Below are 22,429 nucleotides of genomic sequence, written 5' to 3'. Positions count from 1 at the left end.
CCCTTAGGAGCACTGATTCACAGGTGTTATGTGAACTCACAGAAATTCTACCAGCAAAGGCTTATTTGACTGAGAAATTAAGGCAGAACTGCTCATTAAAATAGTCCCAATCCCTGCCTGGTTTTCCTTTTTCTTTGTCTCCCTAAGCCAGGGAGATACATCTGCTTTAGGGGTCCCCACAGGGCCTACATCCATTGCAGGATGATCTTGCCAAGAACACCACCTCCAACCCTTCCTCTCCCTGAGGGAAGTTTTAACAGCATAGGCTCTGTCTGCGCTGCCAGACGGACCGTAGCTAGAACATAGTCTGAAATATGATGTGGTCCCTCACTTAAGAGTGAGTCACACTGCTAACTTCAGGGTGCCTTCATGCTGGGTGCAACATGACCAGGCATCAGACTAAGTCTGAGCTCAAGTAGCTTATCAGAAATCCTACCAATTCTTGCTGTACAACAGGACTAGGAAAGGCCCTTCCCAGCATTAGCCAAGCAACATCACTGCAAAGGCTGATGGGCAGATGGTGAAAGGTTTGACCAAACACTATGCCCAGCTCATCTGCTGGCGTGGGCTCTCACTGCAGGGGGAACCTTCTCCTTTTCTGCGTGCATTGAACACGGGCTTCTCTTTAAACAAGTTGGCACAAGGTGAGTATGGTCTCCAACTGGAGCTGAAAAGCCATCTATTAATAACCTCAATGACCTTCTAACTATACAGTAACTTCATGGTCACATACAGCACTTATAAAATGTTATAGCTCACTATTCTTAGACGACTATATGGTGGATTCAAAACTGCCAGACGGAGCAGTGAAACCTACAGCAGAATCTAAACTCAGCGGATAGACACAGGCTAGCATGAAAACAAGAACAGCAGTGACGAATGTGATCCAGTTTTGCATAACACTGAAGATTCCCTTTTTCAGGAAATTCCTGAAGTGCTCAGGGAGTGCAGTTGCAGTGAATGTTTTATTTTTAAGGTGTTATTTTGGGATTACTTCACTGTATCGATATGCTGTTTATCCAAAAGGTGAAGATGCAGTGTCTTACAAGAATCTCAGTCTTGTTGGAGCAAATCCAGATGCCTGTTTTATTTCAACAAGTTTTCACTATTGTGAAATTAAAGGGGCACTGTTAGTTTAAATATCACTTGTCAGAAATGTTTTCAGTAATATGAATAGCAGTAATTCCCAAGATCTGTATAGTTAAGAGCATATATATTATATATAGCTGTGAGTTTTGAACCAAGCTGAATTCAGAATGTTCTTCCTCATTTTCTTCTTTCTATGCATCTCATAGTTCAATCGAAACTTTCTACTTAATATACTCTATTTCAAGCAGATTTTTAGAGAATGCCATGCCCTGTCTGACAGATATAGATAATCCCAATAAGCCTTTCAATTGAGAATTCTGGGGGGAAAAAAAAAGAAACAAACTACAAAATTATTCCTAAACGTACTCTATTTTCAGTCCAATGTTACCTCTTGTGTTTCCCATATAGTAGTAGATTACTTTTCCAATAATTTTAGAACTTTCTGTAAAGCTTGAGTTGTCTCAGGCAAAGCTCTTTATTTGCAGAATTACGTCTGCAGGTGGAACTGTGCAGTAGAAACCTTCCCCTGTTAGGATGAATTACAACTAGATGCTCAAATACCCTTATTCACCCAGGAAGATGGACACACTGAGTGGGATTCACTTCATGTAACTGCAGGCATCAAAAAGCTAGATTTAACCTCTCCTAGCAGACAATGGAAGGAAACGAGTGCTTTTAAGGAATGATTGTCTGGCCTATCTTATATCCTATTTTATGATGTAATAAATCGCCCTCTGAGGTTTCCCCTAAAGGCCTGCAAAAGGAACCTAGGGTGGTCATGCCTAGCTTTTAGTTGTCTTTATTTGGGCAGAGGAATCTTCTCCAAGGCTAGAGTCCTTCACCCTGCTCCACTGCGACACACTCGCTGATGACAAGATTTTTACCAGCACAGGAAGGACATTGTATACATTCAGCTGTCAGTTTTCCCACTTGGCAATCTTTCTCATAAGCGAAACAACTCAGATTCTCAGTCCTCACGTGCTTCCTTTAAGAGCTGGCAGTAAAAGCATCTTCCTTCTGGGAACTAGGAATAAGTGCCTCCCCCACCACCCTTGCATCCACAGTCTTGGAAAACGTGAGAAAAAGAGTTCGTTCTCTCTGGGTGGTATCATTTTATGGTGCAACATATCTGAGGCAAATGTCTGGCCTTCCCCTTCCCGTCATCACAGCACCCAGTCATGGGGCAGTCGCCACTGTATTTTTCATCATAACGCGGCATTCAGATAGGACATGCTCTCTCACACTCATTGCACAGATTGGGAACCGAGGCAACAGAGCCTTCCTGAAGTCCTGCAATGAGGTAGGGACAGAGATGAAGATAGGACTTGCTTCTCCAAAGTCCCAGTCTGCATCATCCTTGCCTTCAAAACAGACTGTTTTCAAAAGGATAGAGAGCGTCTTCACCTTTAACTTCTTCCTCCCACAGTTAGAAAGAGCTTTGGGAAACAGGGCATCTGTGAGCAGAGGTCTCTGTCCCCAGGAAGGTAGAGGGAGCCCGCTGGATAGCTGCCATTGCAGTGGTGAACTCCAAGGCCTTTTCTGCTGCATGACATCAGCAGTGAGCAATGGGAGGACTCATTTGAGCCAACTGTGGGTTGTCATTCTTCCTTCCAGACTCAGTGGCCTCTGAAATCACTCCATTGTCTGCGGCGGAATCTGGCGCAGGCCCATAATGCCAGGTTACTTCACTTCCCTGCAGAATAAAAGATTTTTTCAACCATGAGAAATTATCTCCTGACAGTGCCATTCATTAGGGCTCCCACCTGTAGACTGTTTCATTTTCAGCTTACTGGCAAGGTGCTGAAAAGTCAGTGTGTGTGTTATCACTTGACAATGTAGTACAGCTAATACCTCTTCACCCTGATGTATGTTGTCACTTACTGCTCTTTGCCTCAACAATGGCTCACAGTAACACTGAGATCTTCGACTTCACTCTTTTTTTAAAAAAGCTTGTGCAGCCCAATTTCACTGGAGCTCTTGTTTCTTAAGAATTATACACATAGGGAAAAAAAAATCTATAATTGGCATTTTTTTCCTCTTTTGAAAGTTAAAACGTTAGATTTTGTTTATAGCTGCTGGAGAGAACTGGGCAGTGGTTCATTTTTTCTTAAGGCAGGCATTAAGACAGGCCAGGCAAACTGTCTTTTCTGAGCTTATGGTTCAATGTATGCCCTAAAAATAATAAAAATCTAGACATTTTTATAGTAACCAAATGTCTTGTAACCAAATTTCGAACTAAACATTCTTCTCCACTCCTTTTGACATGAAAGAAGTTTTGCCCAACACTTTCTTTAAGGTTCCATTTTCAGGAGGAGTCCTGTAGACACCAAGCCTTGTGGCTCCTATTCATCTATCTGTGTTGTACGGAGAGGCACATAATGTCTTATAAACTGAAATACCGTGGAATGGTAGCTACAGACCAGCTCCCCAATGTGGCAGGTGCTGTACAAACATAACAGAAAAAGAAGATGATCCTTTCCCCTAATCAGTAGAGAGACAGCAGTCAGTCACAGGAAGACGGAGACACACCAGAAAACCATGAGAAGTGTGGTGGGATGTCTCTGACTATGGACATTTACATGGACACTTTTTTTGGGTGGGGTGCCTTCATCTTTTCCAGCACTGACTTTCAGCTGCTGCTCCAGATGGGGCAGGTCTGTAGTCCTGTACTGTATCATGGATAGCCCAGGGCATCCAAAACCCCTACAGTTAAGTGAACGGAACCCCACCATGTGTGTCTCAGCAGTGTCTTGTAGCTCTGCCCCCCTGCCTGCTGTAAACGTTTCTCAGTGTCATATCTTCTAGGATTGCATCTGTTTGAATTTGTGTCTGGAGATAAACAGTCCCTCTTTAGTCAGTCAGAATGTATTCACAGTCACTGTAAATAAAAAATTGGGGAAAACATACAAAGAAGAGAACAATTATGCTAATATTTATTCCTTCTTCCCACTGAGACTCTTGAAAACAGCAGTGTGATACAGGAAGACTGATACATTTGAGATAAAGCAGGAAAGGGACATAGGGAGAGTTGTTCAGTGGAGGCTTTGCGGTCATCTAGAAGAGACTGCTGGGCAATCTGTCAGAAGAGTAAAAGTGATCAAGAGACCTCGTTTGGTGTAGTGACCTACTGCAGTCAGGAAGACCTGTGAGAGGGAAGCTGGGAAGGCCCTGGAGCACACATGGCAGTTGTGACAGAAGAGGCCGTATGACCATGGAAAGCAAAAGCCCACCTGGACCACTGCTGCAGCCCTGACTCCCACTACATAACCAAACCTCACAACGCTTTCACCCACTACGAGACATGGGCCAACTCCTCCATCCATGCAAAACAGCAGAGGTGTACAAGGCAAAGCCTCCTGAGCAGTGGGACTGCGTTTCTGATCAGAAGATGAGTAGACGCAGAGTCCAGATAAGGAAAGGATCCGTAATTAGTATGGCATTGCTGATGGAGTCTTACTTGTTAGCTGCCTACTGATACTCCAGGAATCTTCCTTGCTGTTGCATGATCATTTCCTGGTGGCCCAAGAGCAGCTGAGCTGGTGTCACCAGCCTTAGCTTCCCCCTGACACCAGTTGTATTCTCTAGCTGTGTTTCCGCTGGAGATGTTTGCCTTCTACCCCTGGGCACCTCTCCCTCACGTTGTAATTCTCCTCTAATCATTCATAGTTGAGAAAGACTTGTCTGAATAGTTACGATTTTTGTAGCACTTGCTTTTTCCAACCATCTGTTAAAACCTTTCCACAGACCCAAATGGGGTTGGTGCTAGGCCCAAGTAAATGCAAATTAGAAAAATCATGTCAAAGAATGTAAAATCCTGTAACATCTCAGCTCCTCACATAGGGTCTGTGTGTGGGGCAGAGCTTTCGCCGTGCTTCAAGCTCTCCTGGTCCTTTGTAAGGGTAGCAGCGGGGTGAAGAGGTCAGCAGAAGGCAGCAAATAAATTGATTCCTGTGAAATTTATATTTCCTTTCTGGGGTAATGGCGATCAGCTGGGAATTTTGGCAGAACGTTTTGTGGATTTTTCTCGCGGAGTTAAAACGTATTGCAGGATTTTTGCCTTCTTGGCTCTGGTTTCCTCTTTTCTTGCCAGATATCATTATAAGGATTCAAGAAGGATGAGTAATTAAAACCCATGCAAAGAATGTGTCCGACAATTAAATTCAAATATCTGCCTGATGAGGCAACATAGGTGACAGACCGCGGAGCTCCTGGAGCATCCGCTTACGCCCTGCGATGGCAGGAGGGACCCTGGGGGCTCACCCCACACCTGCGGACCCTCCGAGAAGGCACCTGCCACGCTGGGGACCCAGACGTTGGGGACAAAGAGCCTGGTGCCCTCGAGGCCACGGAAGTGCCACCAATGCACCCTGAAACCTCCCGCCCAAGCCCTGGGGCGGCCTGGGGTGAGGGGTTGGTGGCCCCTGAGGTGCCCGCAGTGCTGGGACACCACGAATAAAAACAAGGATGAGGGAAAAAAAATACGGTTTTCCTCAGGAAATAAATGAAAATATCAGGGTAAGAGGGAAAAAAGGGGGTGACTCCCCACAGGGTGCCCAGGGGCGGCGGCCCGCGGGGGGAGGCCTGCGCGGAGGGACGGCCTCGGCCTCGGCCTCGGCCCCGGCCTCGGCCGGCGCGGGGCGGCGCAGCCCCCCGCGGACGGTGGGGCGGGCAGAGGGCGGCTGCGCTGCCGGGAGCGCTGCGAGGCGGAGCGGGGCTCAGCGGCGGCGGGAGCCACCTGCGGGAGGGATCCGCTCCGCCCCACGCCGCTCCGCCCCGCTCGGAGCGCGCCTCTGAGCGACGGCGCCGGGCGGGAGGGAGCGGGGAGGCGCCCTCCAGCCCCGCGGAGGCGGCGGGAGTGATGGGACCGGTCCCGCCACCTGCCTGACGGCTGCCGGAGAAGCCGCCGCCGCGGGGAGCTGGTAGGTAGCGGGTCCCGCCGGTCGGGAGGGTGCGGCGGGGTGCGGGTCACCCCGGGGGACAAAGGGGCGGCGGGGAGGATGGCGTGGGCCGTTCTCGCCCCTCGGTGCCCCCGGGGCCAGCGCTTCACCTGCCGGCGGGCGCGGAGCCGCGGGGAGCCCGGCGCTGCGGGGCACCGGCCGTCCCCGCCGGGCGCTGCCGCCAGCCGGGCTGCGGGAGCCGCTGTCCCGGCTCGGGGCGAGCCCTCCTCGTAGAGCTCAGTTTTTAACCTCGCTGGCATCGACGGGAGCGCACCCGGCCCTGCCTCTCCGGCGGCGGGCAAACAAAAGGGATAACGCGGCTTCTCCCCGGCGGTCCCCGCGCCGGGTGCCTGCCGCTGGGACGGCCGGAGCGGCACCGCTGCTCGCTGATGTCGGTGACTAACTTTGAAGGGGCGTCTTGTGAGGAAACAGCTGATAAAAAAATCGTCTTCGCTGCGTTTCACACTTGCGAGGCGTCAGAAGTAGCTCTCCGGTTGAGCCGCTGCGGTCCTGTACTTTGATTCATCACCGTGACTGAGAACATCAGTCTTTTGGGTTTACTAGGCGTATATTACGTGATCTCTTCAGCGAAGTGGTTGCTGGAGCCTTGCGGCAGTTGTTCGCCTCCTGCCCCGAGCGAGGTCCGAGGGGTCGGTAGGTCCCGCCGGAGACCCCGCTTGCGCGGCTGCCCCGGTGGTTTGATAGCCCTGGAGATGCATGCCCGCGCTTACAGCTTGCCGCTTTATTCAAGTTACTGTCTGCCTGTGACACAGTTTGCTCTTGTACAGTGAAACCGAAGCTGCTTTACATGCGGGGAGGGAGAAAGAGGCGAAAGGAAAGAAGGAGAAAGGAGGCAGTAAAATTATTCTATAGGAATTGGACTAAGTGGTAAACACATAATATGATCCCTTTCCTCTCTGTGTGTGTGTCACTGACACACGTGTCAAAATACCCACTGTGCCCGTTGTATGTGTTAACAGACACCCTTGGCCTGCCAGTATCAAAGTTTGTTTCAGGTTTTCTGAGACGTCTCTTCTTACAGCCCTCGGTCTAGCGGATAAGGCAGTGTAACTCTCACACCACCCTCAGCATTGCAGGCAGGCTAATAGAGATGTTAGATTTTAATGGCAGTAAGACTTCTGTAATTCTTAAAGTGCAACTCGGTTATTTTTGCTGTGTTTTAACAAGTTCCGTGACTAAGGAAAGCAGCTGAGGTATTTTGGCACGGCAGTGACAGTGATTTAGTTCACCTTTATAATTTGGTTTGAGGCAGGTTTTTCTTTCTTACTCTCTTGGTTTTCTTTCTTTTTTTTTTTCTTTTCTTTTTTTTTTTTTTTTTGCCATTCTGGCTTCCAGCACTGTGGAAAAACTTTCTTCATTTCAAAATGTAATGGAGACTGTTCGCTTCACGGGCTTTCATACTGTATGTTCCAAGATTTATTGTTATTTAACCATCTATTACAAGAACCACCCCCGAAGTAGTGAACTCTTCCAGAAAAATTACTTGCTTATTAGAAAATGATTCATGTCCGTCCTAAACAAGGCAGTTCTCTTTCACCAACATCTATCTCAAGGCGTGAATGCCCGTAGCAGGCAGGGAAAAGTGTCTGTAAAGTGTTTTAGCGGCGTGGGGAGCCCCAGGGTAGCTGTCACTGTTTCCATTCTCTAAATTTTAATGCCATTAGCAAGTGTGATTATGTACAAACCGCTTTCTAGGGGGTTCCTAGGCTGGATATCAGAGCAGGGCTTTGTACTGAGTCAAAGAGTGGATTGAGTTTATGACACAGTTTAAATAGAAACAGAAGAGCAGTACTACAGTAGAGCAGCACATCGTAATTCATTCAGTATTGTTTTGTGATAGCCGTTCAGGGAAGTACTCGGTTCTTACCACTTTGTACTGTTTGAGGACATCTTTCAGGGTCACCCACGAATAAGTAGCTGAACGTAGAGGGTGTTAACCCTGTTTTTTTCAGATTTTTGTTTTTGTTTTAAACAAAAAGAGAAAGGAAAAGGAAAGGAGAGGCTAACTGGTGGGTCTCTCTTTAAATTTAGACTACTTTTAAAATTCCTTCATTTTTCTGCTTAAGCATTTTATTTTTTAAAGAGGAAGGATCTGCACAGAAAGGGGTACTATGCACTAATTTGGCATCTTCTTATAAATAGGAGATATTTATTCTATTTATTGCAGCCCAGAACTGATGTAGTACCAGTTGTGTCTCCAGATAAGACATAATTACGAAGACTTCAGTAAATGCCTTGGTTTGTGAGCACTGTTTAGCTGCTATGGTCAGATATAAACTCACAACTGTGTTTTATTGTTAGGTTTTAATAACATTTTAAATAATAGAGAAGTTCCATAATTGATGAAAAGCCTTTTTTATCCCATATATCTGCAATGTGACCATAGCACAGAGGCAGCAGGGGAGGGGTGTGGGAAGGCTTGCTCAGAGACATGCTTTACAGAGCACAGCACAGACACAGATACGATCTTCTGAAGCCTTTTTTGGGGACCAACTTGAATCCCAGCTCCGGTTGTGTTCTCTTCATTGGGCGGCTGCCCTCTACTGTCTAAAACTGCCTTGGAAAGCATTGGCGTTGCTGCAGTGGTGATGGTTGGGAGATAAGGGAGGGCAGGTTTCAGGGAGAGGTAGTTTCTCTTCTCAGCCCCGATGATGCTCTCGGAGGAAGCAGAGAAGCTGTTGGGCACGCAGTCCCTTCATCAGGTCGCTGCGCTGACGGGCACAAGGGAATCTTGCTGCTTGTGCAAATAACAACTGACAAGACACTTCTAATTTTCCCCTGCCAGCTAAATAAACCAGCCAAAGGCCAGCATTGGCTCAGTTAGCACGAATGATTTTTAGATCCGAGAAGTGGCATGAGTGATGCAATTTAGACAGAGATTCCATCTATCAGGAAAGCTTCAAATGTAATTGTGGGAATAACTTTGATGTGAAGAAGATGAGAGCAGACTGCTTATAAATACACGCTCTTAATGATGGGATCTGCTACCTGATGCACAGCATAACTGTGATTTAGTCTGTTCTCAGTTTCTAACTGGGAGACCAGTAAACATTTCTGTGTACAGTCCTCACTGTCACAAGCAGGACAGGTAACAGTTGACTTCTGCTAGTGTGTGTTGTCTTTGTGGGGATGGAGTGGTATCATTTATCCCTGTTACCTTCTTTTTCTATGTTTTCCTAATCACTGTTATACAACAAGTATATTTGCTATACAGCAAGTGTTCCCTGGGCCATCCTTATACCGACGTGAGACTGTCTCATTTGATAGCTTGCAAAACCCAGCCACATCAAATATTAATCTCTGCCATGGAAGGAGTCAGAGGAGCTGATGGTTTTCCTTGAATATATAAGCAAGTGTTTTCTAATTTTGGGACATCCAAAATTATGCAGTTCTGATTCATGTTTAAAATGGCCTGTATTTTCCAGCATGACTTGCCTGTTAGGTATAAAGCAATACATTCTATAGAGCTTAACCCTTCTAGAAAAAAATACGTCCCTTTAAAGATGTCCTGTTTGTTAATGAAAAAATTACCAGCAGAATGGTCACTTCTGGAAGAGTCAGTACTTGCCTCTGTGGGCATCAGTAACATCAGCTCTGTTCGTCTATGTCTGTTTTTTGGAATGGAAATGTTTTGATATCCTGCATGAGTCAATTGATATTTTGAACCATTGTGTGCTTTAATTATAGCCTCCATTCCCAAAGAGGATGCTACCAACAATGGAAGAATCCAGGCCCAATATTTGAGTTGGACACCTTTGGACTTTAGCAGTCTGTAGCTTCCGAAGTCTTTTTTGGTGCAGCTTAGGGATGGAGTATTCCTACAAAAAGCATTGGAGAGAAGGATTTTTCTTTTTTGTTCTTAGATAGCTGTGGTCATCTCCTGCGTGATTTGCTTTGGTTTACTCGTTTGAGGTATTTCAGGAATGATCCTGCAGTTGTCATCAGTGTAACCTCAGCAGGGTTTTAAATATGTGTAAGCTCAACATAATTGTGAAATTTTGTTTGAGTAATCTTTGTATGAGGGAGATCCTGCCTGCCTTCCAGCCCAGGGCGCAATGCCTCCTGCAGCGATTCAGCTGTATGGCTAATTTTCAAATAAACTAAAGTTACACATTTTCTTGACACAGTACTAGTGCACGCTGTTCTCTGCAGTCTGAGGCACTCTGCCTGTGGTTCATAAACAGATTTACAGTCCCATTTGCCTCCCTGTGCTCAGAGGGGGCTGGTTTGCATTTCTAATTAATTGAGTTTATAAAGGAATAAGCCAGTATGTTAACTGAAAATTCCCTCAAGAATTGTAAACTTACTTCATTAGCTGCACTCGTGTAATCATAACACCCTTTGTCATGTAAGCCTAGGGCAGAGCGAATGCTGTGTGGAGCAGAAACCTTCCTCTGGTATGAGTTGCAAGGGGAAGTGAGTCTCCCGTGCAGTCACGTTCTGCAACCCAGCTCCTGTTCAGGTTACCTTCTTTGTCCACCTGCCTGTTCCTACCATCAGCTTGATGTCTCTGGCTAAGACAGCAAAGGGTGTGAGGTGATTTAAGGACCTCTCTCAGTGGAGTCAGAGAGGAGGTGGGAGGTTTCAGAGAATGCTGTAATCTAGCTGAAGTAAGACACATTTACTCTTTGCGGGAGCTATGGTTTCTGAATGCAGGAATTTACATAGAGTCTGAATTTCCTTTACACTGTGTGAAGACAAATACCATAACTTCCCACTGATGTCAACTGGGAGTTGGTGGCTCAGCACATCTAAGGGTTAAATGCCCTGTGTTTCAGTGTTAACCTGGGACACTTGTTTTAGGATACATGTTAAGGTATTACTTTAATGCTGAGAAGCCTGAAGAACTTAATGATAGTTGGCTCCATTCAAATCACTTGACCATTGTTATATTGTACTTTGTTAGCAAGCCATTACTTAGCAAGGTAGATTAATCTTGCAACATATTTGGGTGAGTAACTGGACTTCCTTTTGATTTCCACAGGCTGGCATTCAGAATGGCAGGCTTGTCCACTTTAATCCTCCTTTTGTGTGCTGCTAAAGATGTGATGCCCTCCAGTTCTCACTGGAAGCCAACTTGGCCATCTTACAGAGTTCCAGTTATCCTGCCACAGTCTACCCTTAACTTGGACAAACCGCAGTTTGATGCTGAAGCCAGACTGGAAGTGGTATCTCCCTGTGGCCCAGCGTGCCACAAAAGTTCTCCACTGCCAACTTATGAAGAAGTGAAGAACTACCTGTCCTATGAAACCTTGTATGCTAATGGTAGCCTCACTGAAACTGAAGTGGGCATATATATTCTGAGCAACAGCGGTGATGGGTCTCAAGGCAAATCTCGAACTAAGAGGCAGATCTATGGCTATGACAGCAGGTTTAGCATTTTTGGGAAAGACTTCTTGTTGAATTACCCATTCTCCACATCGGTGAAGCTATCTACAGGTTGCACAGGGACGCTAGTAGCTGAAAAACATGTTCTTACTGCTGCTCATTGCATCCATGATGGCAAGAGTTATGTCAAAGGAGCTCAGAAACTGCGGGTGGGGTTTCTAAAGCCCAAACTGAAAGATGGCAGCAAAGGGGCCAATACCACCAGCTCAGCAATGCCCGAGAAAATGAAATTCCAGTGGATCCGAGTGAAACGGACACATGTCCCCAAAGGATGGATCAAAGGCAATGCCAATGACATTGGCATGGATTATGACTATGCCCTGCTGGAGCTGAAGAAGCCTCATAAAAGAAAGTTTATGAAGATAGGTGTGAGCCCACCAGCAAGACACTTGCCTGGAGGGAGGATTCACTTCTCTGGTTACGACAATGATCGTCCGGGAAACCTGGTTTACCGTTTCTGTGATGTCAAAGATGAAACGTATGACCTGCTGTACCAGCAGTGTGATGCCCAGCCGGGTGCGAGTGGATCTGGGGTGTACGTGAGGATGTGGAAGAGGCAGAATCACAAATGGGAGCGTAAAATTATTGGAATATTTTCAGGCCATCAGTGGGTGGACATGAATGGCACCCCACAGGATTTCAATGTAGCTGTTCGCATCACACCCCTCAAATACGCACAGATCTGTTACTGGATCAAAGGCAACTACCTTGACTGCAGGGAAGGATAAAGACAATTAAACTCCTTGAAAGCACTTAATGACTGGTTTTAATTACTCATCTGGGGAAAGGCTAGACTTCTGTTGCAAATGTGTGTGATACGATCTTGTAACATCAGGATGTGATATATAGCTTTTCAAGCAAGCCACCTTGTTCTCAGGACAGGGGCTGTGTGGTGCTGTCATTACAGCTCGAAACTGGGGAGAAAGGAACGTCTGCTGGGCGGGGAAGGAGCAGGTGGACTTGCTGAATTTGCAGCTGAGCAACTGAAGATTAATTAGGGGCAGATCAGTAAACAGTACGAAATCAGAACCATCTCCAAAGAATCTTATAAAAGGGACGCTGTTGACTATCTCATGCCTACAATGTTTGTTTTAATAAATCCTAGGATTAGTAGAAATGCTTTGATCTGAACTTTTAAAAGAAAATATTTCTATGCTGGTGGGGGCTGAAGAGGGGCATTTAATGGTGTTTGCAACCCAAACATTACAGCTTTGTGTTCCTGCATGAGAAAGGGAGTGTGAAAAGGGCAAGGCATGTGCTGTGGGAGATGAATGCCACACAAATAGCGTGAAGGGTAAATAACTGCATAACACTTCTAACCTTCTTTCGGCCTGAGTGATTTGAGACTTTGTTAGTAACATAGTTAAGAAAAATGCTTTTTGAACAAACAGACCTTGATGTTACAAGGACTTGACTGTGAAGATGATGTTGGTCATATGAGCAATGCCATTGTATCCTGCTTTGGGAAACACAAATAGTACATGGGCTTAAATCTTTATAGCAACTGGGGCATAGCCTTACACCTCGCAGGATCCCTATGAATATACTATTATAGAAAGTGTATGGGGACAGAGGCTTGTTTTCCGTTATGACCTATTTAGATCTTTTAAGGAAAATCTTGTGTCAGCAACTCAGATTTTCAGAGAGGAAGCCTGTCTTGGGTCTTGCTGGCCATCTGAATTGCTGCCTGCAAAGCAGGTAAAGGGTTCTACTGCGTTTTCCCCCTTTTTGTTGAAGATCCATGCTGTTCTACCTAAAAATACACCAGGTAGAAGGACCCTAGGTTTCTAAGTGTCTCTCTATTGTATCCCTTTGGCAGTGTAATTTGTATGGCATCTTGACTTCTCTTTCTTGTGTTGTTTGAGGTAGGAATCCTCCTCCCCATCAAGTTGTTGAGTTACAAATAATTCTTGGCAAATGCACAATTCAGTAATTCTGCAGCTGGAATAGAGTCACATTGTAGGGTGCAATCTGAGTTTGCTATGAAGCGATGCTCTGCTGTCTCTTACAGGTAACAGTGACGTACATTTTTACTATAGCAGAATTGTAGTTTGAAACAAGAACTGTCTTTTATAGGTAAAATCAGTCCAGACAAATAGTTGTAGCTCAGCAAACAGCATTGGGAAGTCAGTGTGGCCTGTACAAGCAGTGTTTCTCAGGTGGATTGTGCCACTGTATTGCAGTAACATGGCTAAGTACATGCTGCCATGCCAATATTATTTTTTAAATAGGAGGATCAACACTGGCTCCAGTTCCAGTTTCTCTTCCACCCATCTCTCAGTGTCTCCTGAAGCTTACCAAGTTGCCCATGGCGCTTGGTGTTGTGGGGCAAATGCAAGTCCCTGGTGTGAAATGGCAGAGCTGGGAAGGAATGAATCTGAGCAGAGCTTCCCTATGCTGTACAAGGAAAATGTTAATTCAGCTAAGCCTTTCTTACACTCTACTAATTACTACGGCATTTGTAAACATATGCCTGATGGTGCTTTATCTTCGTGATGGCTTTGGCTCTAGTTCTGAAAAACATTTTTTGCTAGAGCTGCCTATGATTATTATTTTTATAGATGCAGTGTACAAAAACATGGACCCTCATGTGGGCTTTTGGTGCACTCAGATACAAGCAGTTACTAATGCTTTGAAATATGAATAATCACCATATGTATCTGATGGTCTTTTTCTGCCTTGTTATTTTAATTTCCTTTACTTTATGGCTGTTATCTGGAGCACTTTTGTTTGAATGTATCACAGTGAATAAAGAAAAGTTATGGAATTTCAATGCAGATGTTCTTGTATTTGTATGATACTTGGGTTGCACTTTCAATCTCATTTCAGTTACTTATTTGGAAGGACATTCAGATACAGAACAGATGTATTAATATCCTCAGTGCTGTTTATTTTCCTTCAGTTTTCTTTTGTCCCCACCTGTTACAGAAGTAAATTAATTTTTTTTTCAGTAGGCTTAATTACTTTGTGTCTTTGGACAGTAATAATCAATCTTAGCTTTCATATAATTGTTGCAGTTCCAAAACCAGACATGAGCTCAGATTAGTTAAAGCTGAAAATAACCTAGTAGACTAAAGAGTCACATTTTTTTTATCAACTTTAGGGTTGATAAACTATGGAGGAATTTGAACCAGTCAGTATAAGGCCATAAATCAGGGCCATCTTCTTTTTCTTTTAGTTGATGCAGTAAGAAAAAAGTTCCTCTGAAGCCAACAGTGAGACCCACAGGTTTTTGAGGAACACTGGAGTACAGAACTGTTCTATTTTTTGATTTGGGAATTGCTGTCCATACACCTTTCCTGATTTCTGGATGTGCACGCTACGTCATGTGGGCTTGAGAACATCAGTCCTGGCTTATGGGACATACTTCCCATCTGCTGGTCCTATGTTCTCAACTGCTTCGTTGGACTGTAGACTGAGATCTTTTATTCTCTCAAAGTGACTGGCAGAGTGGAGTTGTGCAGAAGGCACAACGTGAGCAAGGGTTTTTTTGTTTTTAAAAAAAGTATACAGCAAGTTTAGTGTAATCGGGGGTGGGAGAGTCTTCTTCTACTGTACACCCTATATAAAAATATTCCAGATTGGTTTTGGAAAGAAAAGGAAATCTCAGATAATGTGGACAGTAGTGTTGTGCTAAAGCTCAACATTGTTTCACCTGGGCCCACCTGAATTGATGGTAATTTTGCCACAGTATTCATTCAGAGAGGGGTTGGGCCATTGCTAGGCAGGCCTGGAAATTGCATTCTGAGTATATTTGCTTGGATGCTGTAAACAGGGCTTTTTTTCAAATGAAGCCTTTAAACCGTGAGAAAGATAGCCATGCAGCCAACATAGTTCATCAAGGAAACATAAGTAACTGAACTATATACAGGCACGACACTGGAAATTTTATTGTCCAACTGATCATGACTGCTGATAATCTGAAGAACTGAATCAGGTGCCTCATTATTCTTGTATCTTAAGGCAGGACAGCAGGTGGGTGTAGAGGGGCTGTTTTGGTGGTGAGTGGAAAGGATTACAATCTTCTGCTCCTGCATCTTTAAGAGTCTAACATATGAAAAATTCTAGCTAATGTGATATAACTCCCTTGGAGAACAGTGCTGGAGATGGAAACTGAAGTCTCAAGAAAGCACAGACAGTGCTGAGCTCTTCCAGAGCACACAGTGAACTTAGGCTACTGAAGACTGCAGAATATCATCAAGTTTCTTTCTCAGAGGAAAGGTATTTTCCTTGCATCTGTAATTGTTTTGCAACTGAATTCCCAGGCTTGCCTGTTTAGAGGGCAGCCCTCATCTTAAAAGTTGCACGCTGAACTCCAAGCAAGTATAATACATGCTTGAAATTCTTTTCCGTGTTTCCACTTAATCTGCCATTTGTTAGCGGGTTTTGGTAGCGTGCCAATGCAATATGCACAGGCCTTGAGAAGAGAAGCTTTCAAAGAGTGGATAAAGTACGATGGGTGGGTAAAAATGTCTTTGCTTCCTGGAGCAAAAAGGAAGCGTGAACAGAGAAGAGCAACGGCGTGAAAGGGCGATGTGATTCGTATCACAGGAGCAAGATTCCTAGTGAATCAGTTGCTGTGTACATATGCACGTGTATGGATGTGCATGTGTGTAGGGGTTTTATGAATAATACTGTTTGTTTCTCTTCCCTGTTCTACTAGGTGTAGAAGAAAAACTAATGAGCTGAAGTAAATTAAGCCTCTTAAAATGAGTGCGTAAATACCAAATCTGAAGCCAGTGTGCAGCACATATGAAAAGTTTAGACTGTGACTTGTCTGTAGGTACACAGGAAAAGCATATATCAGTGACATTAGAATTAGGAACTTGATCTTTTCCAACCAGAAGACGTTTTTTCCTGTCTCACACAGTGACTATTAGGTTGCATGTGCATTGTGCCTGCTATTAAAGGTAATGTGGGCTTTTATAGGTAAATGATTAAACAAGAGAAGAGAAGTTGTCTTAGCATGCCCCAAACACTATTATCAACACTGATTACTCTCAGGATAAAATTATCAGTGATGCTTTGTGTGTGGATTGATTTTGAACTAAATGGGAGTAGGTTGAGTCATGAAGCAGGCTCATACTGTTTTTTATCTGAAGATCTCTAACAGTAATTAAGTGATTGTGGCTCAAGGGGAGACAATGAATGTTCTGCAAAACATTTTATGGACAATGTTTATTTTTTTTACAATAAATTCCCTTTAAAAGATAAGTATGCGTCAGCAGAGATCTACAAGAAGTTAAACACTTCTATTACTTCACCAAGCAAATGATCATGATATAAAATACTCCATTTAAATAGCACATATAATGAAAATATCTGATACATGTTAACTGACATTTGCTCATTTGCACACGTTTCAGTTTTGGAAACCACCGTTCATGCCGATTTGGTGAGGAGAGAGTATTTTTCTGGCAAGCCTGGCCAACTCCAATACAAAGAGCGTGTTCATGAAATACTGACATGTGATGGGAGTATGAAGGTTGTTAGCTCTTATTGGAGTGACAGCAGTAATAAGGTATAATAAATTTTTCCACCTTATCCTAAACAATTTCCTATAACTAATGCCACGTTATCATAGGTTTGGTGATTTTCCACAGGTTGCATACATGAAGAATGCAATGATTTAATGATGATTTATGGGGGTTTTTTTGCATCCCCTTACCTGTGAAGCCAGCTGTATTTACTGCTATGGGCAGGTCAGAAGAGGGCAAAAATGTTCATATTTGCAAAAGTTCCTTAAAGGCTTGTGTAACAAAGTCCTACTTCTGAGCTGAAGTTGAACTATATATGCCATCATACAGAAAGGGGTAGGTTTAATTAGATGAGTTTAAACCTGAACTAGCTAGGAAACAGTTCCTTTTGGGTATTTTCTCACTGTCTCCATCCTTCTTTTTCTGTTCCTGCCCATCCTTAGGAAAGAAAACTTCCCATGATGAAAAAGAATGGAGATCCTTAAAAATGAGGGGATAAGGTGCACTTCAGAAAACCTGTTCAGCTGGTATGTTGGCACTTCCCTGCTGCAAAGAGAGTGCCTACCCAATGGCTTGGTTGTTCTGATCATTCGGGGACAGGCAGGTGGCACTTGCTTTGGTTTTGACCAAAAATCTCCACCTGGGTCAAAGAAACCTTTCTGATAAAAACTTGTTTGAAATCAGGATGTTTCAACAAAGCTTTGGTTTCTGTGAATTGCTATAAAAGGCTATCTTTTTAATGAATTTCCAATCAGACCTTGCTTAAGTTAACTTTTCCTGCGGTGGTGTTCTAGTCCTCATGGGAAGAAGGATGGTATCCCTGCTTGGAAGATGATATTACAGCTTATCAACAGCATTCAACAAAATTCTCTTATCCAAAAGTCATGTTTTACCTGAATTTATTGCAGCCTTGTTCATTCTGAATGGAGCACACAGGGGCCTGTTTTGTTGTTGGTAGGAAAAGGAGCACGTGAGGAGATGTGCACCACTGCAGCGCAGGGTCAACTGACCGTGGGACCAGAGGCTACAGAAACAGGTGGAACGACAGGGGCTTTCTGGCCTCCGCCGTCTCACAAAAGCTTCACTCAGCAAAGAAGCGTGGGGTGGAAGAAAATGTCACACTGGGCTTCATCCCGCACCCACCAAAGTCTGCTATTGTGTTGGGTGGGAGCAGGATCCATGCGCAAAGGGATCTACCACGTGGCTTAAATGTCACCAGTCGTGTGGGAGCACTTCTCTCCAGCCAGCCCTTCTGAGGGATCATTGTGGGCAATGAAAGGGCAGGAAAGACTTTCCCAGAGCGTGTGGGTGGGGGAAAAGCAATCCTTCATGCTGGGAACGCATCAGATGTGCGGATAACTCTGAAATGTGTTTTCCCTGAAAAAGGGTTAGGCTGAGTGAGCTCTGCAGGTGGAAGGAGCGCAGCTTTGCTCAGCAGGACCCCTCCCCATGCTCAGAGATGTCTCTGGCTACAGCCGAGGGGAGGGGGATTGCCACACTCCCACCATTACGAATGAACCACTCAATACCTGCCACCGGCCTCCTGCGGGAAGTAATTATTTAACAAGAAGAAGAATAAAAAATGAGAGAATAACCTGAAAGAAGCGGTGAGATGCGTTCAGTTCACAGTACCAATGAAATAACCGTTTACAAATGGCTACCCAGAAATACTCATATTTTTTCTAACTACCTGTGGCCACTGCTGTTGTTGCCAGTGCTAAAAACCTCAACTGCCTGGGCTGGACCCAAGCTTGTAGGTACTGTGGAGACATCCTCATTAGAAATTCACATTTCCCAGGCTTCACCATAAAAACAGACTTTCTGTCTCCTTGTTTCCACCAGACCTCATTCAGGAAACACAATCCTCTTTTAAGTGCATGATCTTAAGCTTTATATAATGAAATATCTTTAGGGTATTTCTCAGTAATCGGCTCCCTGAATTCTTCCTGTGAGACATTCTGCTGCTCTTCCCAGCTTTGTGTCATCAGCAAATTTCATTAATGTGCTCCTTCTTCTTGTGCAAATGTTGCTGGTGAATATATTTAGTTAAGACTGGCTGAGAGTGATGCTTGAGAAACTGTGCTTGTAACCTCCCTCTACCCTGATGGCTCCCCTTTCAGCACCTTTTGTCTCTGCTTCAGCCAGAGCCTTTTGCTAATAATTCCCTACATGGCACCATTTCAATTGCTTTGCTGAAATCCAGTTAGATGAGGTCCACCAAAACTAATTATTATAAATTAAATCATTGCTTGAGCAATGCTAAGAATCTGCAATAAATTATGTGCAAAATAGATGGCCTATTTTATCATGCTCACTTTAATCTTTATTTTAATGTTCACCAGAAAGAAATACTTCAATTAAGATTACAGTTTTGGGGAATAGCTTTTAGTGTAATATTATCAAAAGAATTGGGGGTCTTATGGGACAAAATCTCAAAATTATCTAGGTTTCAAGCTTAGGAAAAAGTTGTATACATTCATTTTTATTAAGCTCTAATCCGGAACATAAACACTGTATTGGTTCTCTTTCTTCATATAGCTGATTGTTTAGAAGCTGATAAACCACAGATAAAGCCTAAGGACACAACTGTTACTTTTTTATTCTCTATAGCTGCCTTACTTGCATCGTTGCTAATTGGAGCAGATGCAAGATCTTTAGCATCATCATGATGATAAAACAGCTCATTCTTTTGATGTCAGATAAAACGCAATTTTGATGTGATTCTGAAGCCAAGAATCATAAAATCTGCTGTCATAATATCTTTCTCTACACTTGAAAGAGCTATGAGACATCTGGAAATACAAGAACCTTTTCTTTTGCCCCATAAAAAATAGCGTTGCCCTCTTTTTCCTCCCACTTTTTTCTCTTTCAGTCTGGAAAGATTACAAAAACAGTCCGTGAAGTCAGTTTATGGAAGGCTTTAGTATAAATCCTCTGTTTGGGGTGTGAAATATTTTGCATATTTGAACGCAAGAGTTAAATCAAGAATCACAGTTATGAATATCGTCGGCACTAGGTCACACAATCCGCCCCCCCCTATTTTGGAGCTGCCACTGATGAGAGGGGCACAGTTCCCTGCATCACCACCTTGCCTCTGCCACAGCCTCGGAGGGATCTCCAGCACTCAGGGGTGACCTGGCATGAGCTGGGGACTGCCGGGACACCTATTTTCCCCGCCACAGAGCAGCAGGAGCAGCCCGGGTAGTCCTGGCTGCTTGGCACTGAGCTGGGATTTGTGGTTTCCAGCACCATCGCGGTGCAACAGCCAGAGTCATGTACCCCTCTGACCTGAGCAAATCCTCTTTGATCACTCTTAGGTTTGACTAAGGTACTTCCATAGCTCCTTTTTGGGTTATTTGGGTTTGGGTTTTGTTTTTGTGTTGCTCATCTCTGTTGTTAGCTGCTCCCAGATTTCCGTAATAATGTCTTCCCTTGTGATACAGGGAGAATTGTAGCCTCTGGACTGATGCGTAGGGAAACTTTGTTATGTTTGTACCAAACGCTAGCACCTTCACTGTAGTCACTTGCTTTATTTTTCCAGTGCATTATTTTTCCAGAAATCCTGTTGCTGAAGGAACAAGCCATAGGAAAGCATATGCCCAGCAATGAACACTTGCTTTTGTGAAAGATCAGTAGGTTGAAGGTGAAATGGGAACAGGCTGCAGGATTTAATGAACTATTTCACATGATCCCTCTGAATTTAACACATATGGTGGCTTCAGGTCTCACAACACTACACAGGAGACCAAGTACCATTTTTACTTTATTCTTTAATAAACACAGAAATCAAAGCCTGCAACTTCTGAATTCTGCACATATTTTTGATGCTTAATGCATGATATGTGCCTGCTAAATGTTCTTACCAAGGCAGAACATGGTATATTAAAAGGCAGGTAAAAGAAAAAGCATGGCTTGCTTTGATCTTGGGGGTTCTTGTGCTACTTGCCACTGAAGGTTTACATTTGCTCTGCATACACTATATGCAATTTGTTTGGCTTTCAATAAAAATGACAGACAGAATTAATAACAGCCCTGATATCTCATCAGGAGATGCATTCCAAAAATATCTGTCTATCTACACAGTGAGTGTATGAAAGCCTATATAGGATCCTTGTCAATAAAATTCTTCTGCTTCACTCAAAGAGAGACTTTTCATTAGTTTGGAAAAATATTTTCCTCATTACGATGGCTTACTTTTATGCATCCAGAAAGATATTGAATGTAACTGATCATTTCTAAAGAATAAACATTTCACACTACTACTGCCTAAATTTGCCTTTTGTTTATTAAAAAAAAAAAATAAAAGAATGTTCTTTGTGGCAAAGGATGAGGTTATATTGTAATGCTCTGGGACACATTGGAGAAAACACATGGTACTGTTTAATTAACGAGTTTTATCAGAGTACATCAACCTTGAATTAAAGCTGCATGGGCCAAGAAGATGCTCACATTTCTGAACTTTGGAACAGTTTGGAGATTGCAAACTTAAACTGTTCTACCGGGATCCATCTGGTACCCACACTGGTCAGCAGCACATGTGGACCATGGTCTTACACCACAGACCCTCCATCATTTGAGCTAAATCACAAACTGCATCACTAGATAGTTGGATTTTTTGAGGGTGGGCCAGCTATGTAGCCAGGGATGGGAGTTATCTTTGTGCTTATGCTTCTCAGACACTTCCTGACAACAAAGGAATGGTTAAACTTAGGACTCTTAGATTCCAATCTCTGCCCTAACGAATAGAAATTCCTCTGTATATTTTCCTGCCAAGTTTTATCTTGTCTGCTGCGCTCCTCTTACTTCCTCATCACTACCATTTGGTGCTGGAGACATTCCATTTTGTGTTGTCTAAACTGGTTATCAGAGAGTTAATGAGTACCTGGGTAATACAGGATGGAGACGTGCTCCATCCTTCCCACACATCCTGTTTAGTCAGTGGGATTCCCCCCTCCTCAGCTTTATTTGTGATGCAGTAAAAATAGATCAGCAGAGTTCCATGCAGTATTGTGAGCAGAGTTTACTTTTAATCAAACTATGTGGTCTTTTTACAAAATCAGTGACAAAGCTGCTATTAAATACCTTTGAAGTTCTTCATAGCCTCCAACCTCAAATGCTCTAGCAAAACAGATCCATTAAAGCTTTTAGCTAAGAGATAAAGAAGGTGAGTAATAGGAGCTTGGAAACAAAGCTGGCTCCATTTCTTTTGGAATGTTGAACAGCTCTTCAAATACCAATGGGCATGAGCAAGCCCAGCCTAGGAAGGGAAGGAAGATAAGAACATGTTTGGATGCAATCCATTCTCAAGAAGACAGAAATTTCCATCATTTACCAGCAGTCTTGGCTAACTGGGGAGGTCCCTGCTGACTGGAGATTAGCTAATGTGACGCACATCTTCAAGAAGGGCCGAAAGGAGGACCCAGGGAACTACAGGCCTGTCAGCCTGACCTCGGTGCCGGGGAAGCTGATGGAGCAGATCATCCTGAGTGCTATCACACAGCATGTAGAGAATAACCA

At 43.9% G+C, this 22,429-nt stretch overlaps 1 protein-coding gene and 1 long non-coding RNA gene across 3 annotated transcripts; both read left to right on the top strand.

Annotated features, from left to right (window-relative positions):
• The first annotated feature begins 5,833 nt into the window (after nucleotides 1-5,833).
• Nucleotides 5,834-14,204, top strand: PRSS23 (serine protease 23). Of its 2 annotated transcripts, none has more exons than XM_075491151.1 (2): nucleotides 5,834-6,008; nucleotides 11,032-14,204. In XM_075491151.1, exon 2 carries the CDS (start codon nucleotides 11,045-11,047, stop codon nucleotides 12,161-12,163), a length of 1,119 nt encoding a protein of 372 aa, XP_075347266.1. In that variant the 5' UTR covers nucleotides 5,834-6,008; nucleotides 11,032-11,044; the 3' UTR covers nucleotides 12,164-14,204. The 2 variants fall into 2 exon arrangements, with proteins under 2 accessions (XP_075347266.1, XP_075347267.1); XM_075491152.1 differs by lacking the exon at nucleotides 5,834-6,008 and adding an exon at nucleotides 6,153-6,680.
• Nucleotides 14,205-16,587: 2,383 nt separating this feature from the next.
• LOC142404393 (uncharacterized) lies at nucleotides 16,588-19,880 on the top strand. The gene is made up of 3 exons (XR_012773846.1): nucleotides 16,588-16,956; nucleotides 17,039-17,248; nucleotides 17,356-19,880. It is a non-coding gene; the product is annotated as an uncharacterized LOC142404393 (long non-coding RNA).
• Nucleotides 19,881-22,429: the final 2,549 nt, after the last annotated feature.

Source organism: Mycteria americana, chromosome 1 (assembly GCF_035582795.1).
Source record: "Mycteria americana isolate JAX WOST 10 ecotype Jacksonville Zoo and Gardens chromosome 1, USCA_MyAme_1.0, whole genome shotgun sequence".
NCBI classification, from domain to species: domain Eukaryota; kingdom Metazoa; phylum Chordata; class Aves; order Ciconiiformes; family Ciconiidae; genus Mycteria; species Mycteria americana.
The sequence above is the reverse complement of the archived record's forward strand: the minus strand, read 5'-3'. Positions and strand labels throughout refer to the sequence as shown.